The sequence below is a fragment of the Pristiophorus japonicus genome, chromosome 15 (genome assembly GCF_044704955.1).
Source record: "Pristiophorus japonicus isolate sPriJap1 chromosome 15, sPriJap1.hap1, whole genome shotgun sequence".
NCBI classification, from domain to species: domain Eukaryota; kingdom Metazoa; phylum Chordata; class Chondrichthyes; family Pristiophoridae; genus Pristiophorus; species Pristiophorus japonicus.
In genome coordinates, this window is record NC_091991.1 from 152,248,238 (window position 1) to 152,260,582 (window position 12,345).

Below are 12,345 nucleotides of genomic sequence, written 5' to 3' on the forward strand. Positions count from 1 at the left end.
TGTCAGGTTAACCAGTCTATAATTCCCATTTTCTCTCTCCCTCCTTTTTTAAAAAGTGGTGTTACATTAGCTACCCTCCAGTCCATAGGAACTGATCCAGAGTCGATAGACTGTTGGAAAATGATCACCAATGCATTCACTATTTCTAGGGCCACTTCCTTAAGTACTCTGGGATGCAGACTATCAGGCCCTGGGGATTTATTGGCCTTCAAGCCCATCAATTTCCCTAACACAATTTTCCGCCTAATAAGGATTTCCTTCAGTTCCTCCTTCTCACGAGACCCTCGGTCCCCTAGTATTTCCAGAAGGTTATTTGTGTCTTCCTTCGTGAAGACAGAACCGAAGTATTTGTTCAACTGGTCTGCCATTTCTTTGTTCCCCATTATAAATTCACCTGAATCTGACTGCAAGGGACCTACATTTGTCTTCACTAATCTTTTTCTCTTCGCATGTCTATAGAAGCTTTTGCAGTCAGTTTTTATGTTCCCTGCAAGCTTCCTCTCATATTCTATTTTCCCCCTCCTAATTAAACCCTTTGTCCTCCTCTGCTGAATTATAAAATTCTCCCAGGCCTCAGATTTGCTGCTTTTTCTGGCCAGTTTATATGCCTCTTCCTTGGATTTAACACTTTCCTTAATTTCCCACGGTTGAGCCACCTTTCCTGTTCTATTTTTACTCCAGACAGGGATGTACAATTGTTGAAGTTCATCTGTGTGATCTTTAAATGTTTGCCATTGCCTATCCACCGTCAACTGTTTAAATATTATTCGCCAGTCTATTCTAGCCAATTCATGTCTCATAGCATCGAAGTTACCTTTCCTTAAGTTCAGGACCCTACTCTCTGAATTAACTGCGTCACTCTCCATCTTAATAAAGAATTCTACCATATTATGGTCACTCTTCCCCAAGGGGCCTTGCACAACAAGATTGCTAATAATAAACTATATTTATTAGAGGACGTGAAGGGCATTGGTTTGTTACAAATTTTCGAGTAGGCAATTTATAAACTGTTTGATACTGTGGATAATGTGGAATTATTTCAGAATCTCGATGTGGGCCTCTGTTTAATAACTGGAGGAATAGCCACGAAATGACAGATTTGGGGAACGGAATGCATTAATTATTCGAACCACTTATCTCCGTGTCTGATTAGCTTTTCCATTAAAATCAAAGATAACAAAATTGGGCGCGGTGGAAACGGGCTGCCGGTTCGCTATGAGCCCATCGCACACTACTCCATGAAGACCAATTTCATCCCCCCCACCACCCAATATCTTAGCTTTTTCTATCTTACCTGATAGATTTGCTGGAGTGACGCCAGGGATGTGGGGCTTTGGTTGCCTGGAGAGGCTGGGGTTGTTCTCCTCGAAGCGAAGAAGATTAAAGGGAGATTTGATAATGGTGTTCAAAATCATGAAGGATTTTGATAGAATGAATAGGGAGAAACAGTTTCCAGTGGTGGGGGTGTTGATGACCAGAGTTAAGGTAATTGGTAAAAGAACCAGAGGCGAGATGAGAATTTTTGTGACGCAGCGAGTTGTTATGGACTGGAATGTGCTGCCTGAAAGGGCGGTGGAAGCAGATTCATTAATAACTTTCAAAAGGAAATTGGATAAATACTTGGGAGGGAGGGATTTGCGGGGCTATGGGGAGGGGGCAGGTGAGTGGGTCTAATCGGATAGCTCTTTCAAAGAGCCGGCACATGCACGATGGGTCGAATGGCCTCCTTCTGTGCTGTATCTAACATTTCATCACCCTTTGAGTAAAGAATGTTTTTCTAAAATATCGATTTCAAATTTACTGTTCACTCATTCACTGAGGATGTACCTCAGAAAGGAAGCTTAGCAATATCTTACTGTTACTTAAAACCCAAAACACTTTGAAGTAAAGCAGCCGTTGATCTTACTGTAGAAACCTGGAAATTGGAATACAAGAGAAGGCGGCCCATTTCACCGACGTCAGCAGTAAAGATAATGATAGGGTAGATAGAGAGAAACAATTGCCTCTGGTGGGGGAGTCTAGAACAAAGGGGGCATAACCTTCATATTAGAGCTAGGCCCTTCAGGGGTGATGTTAAGAAGCATTTCTTCACACAAACATTAGTGGAAATCTGGAACTCTCTCCACCGCAAAGCTGTTGAGAATTGGGGTTAATTGAAAATCTCAAAACTGTGATTGATAGATTTTTGATAGTTGAGGGTATTAAGGGTTACGGAACCAAAGCGGGTCAATAGAGTTAAGATATAGATGAGCCGCAATCTAATTGAATGGCAGAATAGGCTCGCGGGGCTGAATGGTCCACTCCTATTCCTATGTTCCCATGTAATGTAAGTAAGAAGGTTGGGGTTATAAATGGCACAGTGATCTTTATCTGTGATAACCACTCCAGGTATTATGTAGGTTCAAGGACAAATAATAATTTATTAAAAAGCTCAGATACTTACTGTATACCGATGCCTGCCTAAAAAAAACAAGGCATGAAGACAAGAATGTACAAAATGATGCAGCTTTTGAGTATATCATTATGTGCTGATCAGCACTTTCGTTGCACCAACACAGTATGATGTTCCGGGACAAGGTAACGGTTAAAAGGCTTTACTATTATTTGCTTACAACATTTAAGTTTGGGTTTTTTTTCTTGTTATTTTTCTACATTTTGCTTTTCTTTTTCTTTTCTTTGTTTCAACATTTTAGGTACTTGGGACGCAGTTATTTATGCTCACAGTTCTCAGCAATATCACAAGATACAGCTCACGGCCTATGGCACTGCAATTGTCAATGGTGACTCCTCTCATCACTTTAGTACCCTGCCGCCACCCCCTCCACCTCCACCTTTCCACCATCAGCCACTTTTCAGTTCCTTTGGTTATCACAGAGCCAATAGCAATATAGAAGAATTACCCCATGGACAAGGTAGTCTATCAAACGCTTCTTTCCTTTATTTTTGCCCAGGGTTTTCCAAAAGGTGATCTCAATAAGGTGCCTCCCAGTTTTGTTTGGGAACCAATCAATCTCCAACCCGCTAAATACTAAAGCAAGAAATGTGTCGATTTCCGCGCCCTCCCGCTCCCCTCCAACTTTATTGGTTACTTCTGGGAAACCCTGTGTCATTGTATGCGAAATAAATGTGCATTTCATGTGTTTAATTTTTAAGTTCCTTTGTTCTGTTGAAGGACGGCTCATGTTTAAAATAACTGACAGGGTCACATCATAAAATAATAATACTTGTATTTAGATAGCATCTTATCATACCAATTGGCAAAAGAACCAGTGGCAAGATGAGGAGACTTTTTATAATCAGTGAATTGTTTTGATCTGGAAAGCACTGCCTAGAAACAGATACAATAGTAACTTTCAAAGGGAATTGGATAAATACTTGGAAGGAGAAAAATTGAAGGGTTATGGGGAAAGGGTAGGGGAATGGAACTAATTGGATAGCTCTTTCAAAGAGCTGGCACAGGGACGATGGGCCAAATGGCCGCCTTCTGTGCTGTATGATTCTATGCAAACGTGTCAAAGCACTTCACACAGTGTGTGGTAATGTAAAATGGGTGATAGTGAATCTGCAGCCCGTTTTACATCTCTCGTGCTTTTTAACTTCCATTAAAGTTAACAGAATAAGATCGGGAGAGATGTAAAACGGGCTGCCAATTTGCTATCGTCCATTTCACACCATCGCACAGACTCAAAATCGACCTCAATGAGTTACTTTTTGAAGTAAAGTCATGTAGCAAACATGTCTGGTAGCTGGGAGGTCCAATGAGTTCCAATATTGTCACTTGATAATTTTTGTCTGTAACATTCACTGCCCCTTTGGACAAGCTCTTCTTATGATCGGGGATCTATGACAGTCCCTGTGAAACAAATAAATTAGTGTACAAAGCTCACACATTACACCATTGAAGAGGACATGATCCAGGGTTTAAAAAATTATAATGAAAGATGAAACGAGTTAAGGCAAATGGATATGGAGAAGTTCTTTATGCAGAAGTTTTAGAAGAAAATGATGGGATGTGAATGAAAGCTAATGAAGTGCAGTAGGAGTTAAATACAGCTAATAATGTAACTATTTTAAACCTAATAGTTGCTAACTTATGGGATAGACTGCCTTCTAAAGTGAATGTGGACTCAGTACAAATATCTTAAATGGGCATATTTTTCAGAAATAAATTAATTCATCACCAAGCACAAAGGAGGAAAGGACACTTGTCTTGACTGGCAGTGTAGTGTGGTCGCTCTGCACATGTTCAGACAACAAAATAGATGCCTGCTCCAATTGCACATACTATCCTGCTGAATGAGGTGGGAATGTAATCTGTTGAAGTCATGCAATAATGGAACATGGCCTCTTGGCTGTTAAATCCAGCACTTTGATTTGCCTCCTAGTGGCCAACTACGGAGTGGATTCAATAAAGAGAGTAGATTACCTGATTACCTTCTCTTGGAATGGCTTGTGGAACCAGCAAACTTGTGAATGGGGAAGGGGAGAAAGCATGTTGAGAAGAATGTCCTTCCTTTGATGGCTTGATGAACAGCTGACTAATCTGACCTGGTTAGGTTGGTTAGCAGTAGGAAAGTGGCTGCAAATTGCCTCAACACCACTGGGAAAGGAAAGGGAAAATCAGCCATGGTTCTTGCTTTTGATCACTAGTATATGGACACCAGACAAGGGCAGAAATGGGCTTCTTGAGTGATGCCCGCGCGCAGTTCAATACCGCCTTATTGGCAAGGCTCATATATAAATAATGGCCACTTGAGCAAGGTTCTAAAAAGCAACCAAAAGCCCATGGAAACTGTAACCCAGCAAGGAGTCAACATCTTCAGGAGAGGTGGAGGGGAGAAAAATTGGCCAAAAAAAAGGAGGAATGTAATGCTCAACAAGGAAGGTATGTATAAATCTACTTTACTCATTTACGTATTATATTTATACACAATAGAAAATATCCCTGAGATCAGCTGCATATTTCATATGTAGGTTTTTCAGCTGTTATGACTAGGCAACCAACAGCAAGGTGTTGCTTGAGATTTTGTCAACTTAGTTTAGAACTGGACCATTTAGGAGTGAAAGCACTTTTTTACACAAAGGTTAGGAAATCTGTAACTCTCTCCCTCCAAAAGATTTTGGATGCTGGGGAGTCAATTGCAATTTACGAGACTGAGATCGCTGGATCTTTGTTGGGTAAGGGTGAGATGGAGCAAAGGTGGACAGATGAAATTGAGATACAGATCAGCCATAACCTGATTGAATGGCTGAACAGACTCGAGGGGCTGAATGGCCTATGTCTGCTCCTATGATCCTAAAGCTACGTGCACTGCTATCTTGAGCACCTTTAGAAATCAGTCAATCACTGCCTCCAAAGACAGGAAGATGCCTGATCCCACAATTTCTATTATTGAAATCAATGGTTCAGTGCAATCCTTTTGTAATGAAACCTTGTTTGCCAAAATAGAATGTCACTATCAAGAGAGGTGTGTGAAGTATGAGACGGACAGTAATTTAGTGGGAGACAGACAAAACGGACTTAAATCAATATTTCTGGAGCACGGGCAACCTGTTAATCAGCTGGAGAAGAATGGGAAATCAGAGGGTGAGGTGGGTAATTGAAGGCTGCCGTTTATATTGTCACTTTTATCTCTGCGGACAGTGTTTTTCACTGCACATCGATGAATATGTTTTAACATAACAATGGAGTCAGGCCCCAACTTAACTACAAAACACAGTGGTATGTGACCCGCTGCCCCTCCCCGCCAATGTACCTGCTCATTTTTTTGTGGGGGTGCGGTCCCTTTAACTGCATGGCCCATTCAAAATTTCATGCATGTGCGAAATCCCCCATTCAAAAGCTGGTTAGTGGCCTGCATGGGACCTTCAGAAAGCTGCGCGGTTGTACAGCTTAGTGGGAATGTTGCTTCACCATCCCCCACTAATGTGCGCAGTCTCGCATCACTTGGGTTTGACACAATATGGACTATAACTCCAGCCAATGCATGATCAGACTTAAAAATTGTTCTTAGAGTAGCTCACGGTCACTTTTATAAACTTAATAATGAAGCTTGTTTTAATACTTTGGAAAAATGGGCACTCCTGTCATGCTTTAAGCTTGATTGTCTGGGATGGAACTCTGTACGCATGCATAGAGTTGTCTTCTGGGCATCAACAGGGTGATTGGGTGCCCAGCAATATAATATATGCAAAATACACCTCCTGCTCTACAGCCTAAGACCAGTACAGGTAACAGTACCTGAGTTCTATCAAATTCCTTCCTGTCTGACCATCTTCCCCATGCTCGTATTCATCGGAATCATATAATATATCCAACAACATAAACCATTCAAGAAGCAGATGAATCTGAAAGTGCTATGGTACACCACAAATACTTCTTTTATAAGCTACATGCGAGAACACCTTCCCATTGTCTTCAGTAAACCGTAGAATCATTACAACATAGAAGGAGACCATTTGGCCCACTGTGCCTGTGCCGGCTCTTTGAACGAACTATCCAATTAATCCTACTCCCTGCTCTTTCCCCGTAGCCCTGCAAATTTTTTCCCCTTCAAGTATTTATCCTTTTCCCCTTTGGAAAGTTACTATTGAATCTGCTTCCACCGCCCTTTCAGGCAGCGCATTCCAGATCATCACAACTCGCTGCGTAATTATTTCTTTCCTCATGTCGCCTCGGGTTCTTTTGACAATCATCTTAAATCTGTGTCCTCTGGTTACCAACCCTCCTGCCAGTGGAAATACTTTCTCCACATATACTCGATCAAAACCCTTCATAATTTTGAACATCTCTACCAAATCTCGCTTTAACCCTCTCTGCTCTAAGAAAAACAATCCCAGCTTATCTAGTCTCTTCACCCTATTAATCCAATAAAAACGCCATTGCATTTTTCGCTGTTGCCATGACAATATTTAGCAGCAGCTCTCAACGCCAAGAGCCTGCAGAAATCAAGCACAGGCAGCGGAAAGCGTGTGCAGCAAACTTGTCCCACCCATCCCTTCCCTCAACGACTATCTGTCCCACCTGTGACAGAGTCTATGGCTATTGGACTATTCAGCCACCAAAGAACTCACTTCAGGAGTGGAGGCAGGCCTATGATGATGATGTTGATGATTTAGCAAACGAGAATGAATCAGAGAAAGGCAGCTTTTCCATTCAGAGTAATTGACAAAAGCGATTACTTGCTTCATCACGCCTCGGCAAATATTACACGGTGTAATTAGCTATCTGCAAGGCTCCCAGCTATAAAATGTGGAGTCCCCCTTATAGCTGATCTATAGCAGAAAGCAATGCATACAGCATTTCAATTAGATGTAAAATCGACTCCCTGATGAATGAACTTGAAGTGAATAAACTATGCTTTAATGATCCTCTCGGTTACTGGGTTTTGTTAACAGATGTTAAATTATAGTCAAGCTGACCAGATGCGCAACCCCACTTCAAAGACTGATATTCTTAAAATTTTTAATTTTCAATATTTCCTTCAAAATCTGACATTGTAAATACTAAATGTAGTATCATGTATTTTTCTAAAATACAGGTCGGCACGTTTAAAATTAACACCTCTTTGCCTTTAGCTGACTGCTTCTATTGGCTTATTATGTACATCTTTGGTTTAACATTGGCTGTTGGACTTCCCTGGTGGCTCAAATGGTACATGCACTTTTATGCTGCACTATTGAGCCGTGCCTCCCAGGATAGATTACAACAGTCACCTGAAATTTAACCTCTGCAGCAGTGTAGATTATGTGACTTCTTCCTCCCCAAATTATCACTGGCATGCGTAAACCACCTCAGGCGTAGGTTTATACAAGGACCAATTCAGAGGCAGGGCAGTGTACCTTCACAATGTGCTTGCTGGTAAAATGAGCCCTCCCAAGTCAGCATGCATCTTGTATCAACAGATGCAATTTTTTGTTGTGAGTCTATATGTAGAACTGTAGTTTACACAAGCAAAGTGTCTCTCCGTTCAGTGAAGAGGGTAGACAGAACAGTGGAAAGACAACTGAAGTTTCTCTGTCCTATTAATTCCTCAGTCTTCAGGTTTAACGTGAACATTATTCCTCGGTATTTTTCAAGTTGCGTTCAATGACCCCTGAAGTTCAAGGTTTCACACGAGAAAGCGTCAGGCGTGGCTTAGTCAGAAGAAAGCACAAAATCTAGTCTGACACTCCAGTGTCAGTACTGAGGTAATGCTACAATGTCGGAGATGCCGTATTTCAGATGACATGTTAAACTGAGACCCCATCTGCCTTCTCAGGTGGATGTAAAGGATCCCATGGCACTATTTTGAAGAAGAGCAGGGGAATTCTGCTCTGAATCCTGGCCAATGTTTATCCCTCCACCAACACCTAAAAAAAAATTATCTGTTCATTATCATATTACTGTCTGTGGGAGCTTGCTCTGCATAAATTGGCTGCCGCGATTCCTACATTACAACAGTGACTTCACTTCAGAAGTACTTCATTGGCTGTAAAGTGCTCTGGGACGTCCTGAGATCATGAAAGGAGCGATATAAATGCAAGTCTTTGCTTTCTTTAATTTATTAGATAATTAATGTCATACGGGCATATGAAATGTAGTTATTCCCTCCAGCTTTGGGACAGTTACTTGGATGGCATTATAACAATTTTCATGCAATGCTCCTTGATCCAGTTTCAGTAGGATGCTTATTTGAATAAGGTAAGGATTTTGAAAGACACATAATGGTTCATATGACATAAGACTATAGGGCTAGAAATTCGTCTCAGGCGGTGACACAAAATGGGCTCGTTATACTCTGCGCCTGATGTTCAGTCTATTGCAGTCAAAGCGGTGGTATCGTCGGTCCAATATTGCCCAATTTGCGCCATCGTTCGAGATAAATTTCTAGCCCTTTGTCTATCTATAGCTGACATTATTGTGGGTGGAGATTAATGAACTAATCCAGTGCAGACATAGTTGGAACTAGTCATTGGATTCCATGTGCTATATGAAACTTGAGTTGGTAAGCAATGATACATTCATGACTTTCTTCTAAAACTGTCAGAAATGAACCCTTTAAAGTGTTGCAGTAATGTTAATTTCAATAAAATAAAAATAATTTGAATTCAGAAAATACAATTATAAATGTTCTATAATTCCCTTTTCTTAAGCTGTCCTTCAGAGAATATCAGAGTCCTTAAAAAGTCAACTATGTGCCCATTTCCCGAGATGATCGAGCAGCTTTTTATCCATTTCCCTAGGTGATCCAATGACTATGTACACATATTCTGAGGAGATCTAGTAGCTGTCAACACATTGTCTATGATGTCCTATTGGCTTTGTGCCCATTCCCCAGATGACCCAGTGCCTGTGTGTTCATTCCTCCTGGTGATCCAGTAGCTGTGTACCTATTTTCTCCGGAGATCTTGATCCAGTGACCCTTTATCATTTTCCCCAGTAATCTAGTACCATGTGCCCGTTTGCCAGGTATTCTTTTGGCTTTATACAAATAATACAAGAATCAAAGTGAAGGGGAATCGAGTTGTATAGAAATATTGTGCACAGTGGCTGATTAACTTTCAATGATGCTTGTATTTCTGTGTGAAGTATTTCTCCTCATCACCTGTAATTTGTCTGCTCTATGTGTCTCCATGTGTTTTGAAGGATGTTTCTGCTTTTCTAGCTTGAAGCACGTCTGCTTTCTAGGACTCTGGTAGCCTACAGCACTGGCCCAGTCCTGTTCCAATTCAGTCACTCAATCAGATAGGTTAGAGTCCCATGACTGCTTATGACTCCAGCGTGCCTTCAGTGCAGAGAGGGAGAATGTCCCATTGTTAGGCTAGGCCACAAGTGGAAGTATCTCACTGTGGTAGGATGTGCCATCTCCAGGGGAAGTGAAATAGAGGGGAGAGGATAGAGTCGGTCCGTCAGCATCAAAATAGGTCACATCTTTAAACCAAAAGTTCCTAAAGAATGTGGCTTGAAGAGCATGAAGAAAGGACAGAAATAAAGTGGTGGAAATAATCATTCACTGGGCCTTGCTTATAACTTCTCACCTCTGGTGTGGGGAAATGGCATTGGCCATTAATAAAGCTTATAGGAAGTTCTAAACTGCTGAATTAGTTTTCTTTGCTGATTTCTTTTTGCTGAACTTTGCAACACAAAATTAGGCCCGGTGAACTGCTGGGTTTCACATCAAATCAATCCCTTCTACTCTGTGCCACAATAGAGAATTAAAAGGAAAATGCTAGAGCCTGTCTTGTTGCTGTGAAAACAACAAAGTTTGATCTGGAATGTAAAAAGGGAGGGGGGAAAACAAAAAGGACATTCAAAATTTGACTGACCTTCCTGCAGGTTCCCGAGGTTCTGAATCAAGCCCTTCCCATCTGTCTCCAGTGCAACCAACCACGACCACCCCTGAGGAGATCTGGGTGCTACGGAAACCATTTGCAGGTAGATTCAGTGAAAATGTCTCCAACCGCATTTCATTTCAGCATCAGCAATGAATTCTGACAGCCTCCTTTTGGGCGCGAGCCCAAGGCATAACATTGTTGTCCCCGGGAGTTATCCCTGGTGTCCTAGCCAATATTTATCCCTCAATCAACACCTAAAAAAACAGATTATCTGGTCATTATCACATTGCGCAAATTGGCTGCCATTACATTACAATAGTGACTACACTACAAAAAAAGTACTGCATCAGCTGTAAAGCGCTTTGGGACATCTTGAGGTTGTGAAAGGCGCTACATAAATGCAAGTTTTTTTTTATTGGTTTGGCACCAATTGGCCATTTTCCTGGTGGTCAGCTAATTCTCTGGTAACTAAGTATAGCCTCGTTTTTCTAATTCCAGCATCCAGTTTGCAAAAATCTTCTCGGAGAATAGCACAGGTTGCATTATTGCCCTGTTATGTCCCGGGACATTTTAGCCTGTCAGCAGGAAACTCGCAACCATGCCACACTGTCCTACAAGGGTCAGATGAAGTCCAAATCCTGGCCTCGAATCTGCAACTGGAGCTGGCATATACTGGTTCAATTCAATTTGGTACCAAATTAGTTAACAAGTGACTTACCAGTCAAATCAACCCAATCAACTAGGCCACACATGAATAACTCCTTGAACGAAACACCCAAAGCTCATTGTGTTCTCTGGCAGATATGCCTAGGAACCAAAGTCAATCTACAGTTTGCCTTATTGTGTTGATGTCAACATTAAACCTTGCATGCATCATGATGTCAAATGTAATGTACCTTACTGTTGTAGAATCAGTGCACACCTCATGGGAATTTTAGAACTCACAGCAAAAGCCCTTCAGGATTTTGGATTCCACCCAAGGGAGTGGGACTAACTGGGTAGCTCTTTCAAAGAGCACAGGCATGATGGGCCAAATGGCCTCCTTCTGTGCTGTATAATTGTATGAAGTTGGATTTTATTTTGAAATATTCGTCACATTTTCACAAAACTGTTGCCAAGTCAGGTTGCTGCAAGGTCTGGGTGTGAAATACAGAAACATTTTCAACATGAATTGAACTTAATTAAGACATAGAACCAGACACTAGTGAACTGTATAATTTTACTTAAAACAGGTTAACAACTCCATTAAAATACCGGAGAGAAAGATTACGTTAAACAATTGTACAAAAACGCAATCGCAATAATTTCTCCTCTCATGTCTATGGGCTTCATGACTTTTGCAATATGTAGCTTTGTCTCCTGTTTATGTTACTTATCATATGTCCTCGTCACCTATGTAAGGACCAAATCAGCCAGCAAAATCTGTGGATTCATGTATTCTCCCAATTTCAAAGTTAAACTATAGTTTAATGAAGTTAAGTGAGCTCAGTTTCGACAAACGAAGTGATTCATTTAACAGGCGCATTTATGGGTTAACAGGGCTGAACAAAATTATTTCAAAATGAGAAGGACATTTTTCGTTGCTCCACTGAGTGAGGAATGCAGTGGCAGTGCCATGAAAATAGCGACACTGCACTTACTGTCCATTTCTGCTGACATCTGCGTCTCCGCCATTTTGGTAGGCGCCTTGATATGAGTAGCTAAGAAAGCACTGAAAACCTGGGCAATCTCTACATTGGTGCAATCTAAAGCAGGGTCCTCTGACGTCAATGGGATCCTGATGCAATTTTGAGGTTCAATGGGCAGTGCGTGCACGGCGCACATTCCACTCCTTGACGCTTGGAGTTGAGCAGCTTGTCCATTGGTCCTTCAAGGGACCCCTCCCCCCCACAGGCCACTCTTTCATTTAAAAACCTTTTATTTTTAATCAACCACCCTGATGCCCAACCCTCTGTGCCTTCCCCCGGTATCGCCCCCTTCACTTGACCCCCGCCCCCCACAAACACGGCTGCATTCCACAGTTGCGGA

The 12,345-nt window shown here is 41.6% G+C and overlaps 1 protein-coding gene across 1 annotated transcript in view; it reads left to right on the forward strand.

Annotated features, from left to right (window-relative positions):
- caskin1 (CASK interacting protein 1) overlaps window positions 1-12,345 on the forward strand; it is a 711,174-nt gene that overhangs the window by 605,039 nt on the left and 93,790 nt on the right. The window contains exons 11-12 of the mRNA XM_070856774.1: window positions 2,694-2,912; window positions 10,319-10,417. Of these exons, the coding sequence (XP_070712875.1) occupies window positions 2,694-2,912; window positions 10,319-10,417 (318 nt within the window). The remainder of the gene's footprint in view (window positions 1-2,693; window positions 2,913-10,318; window positions 10,418-12,345) is intronic.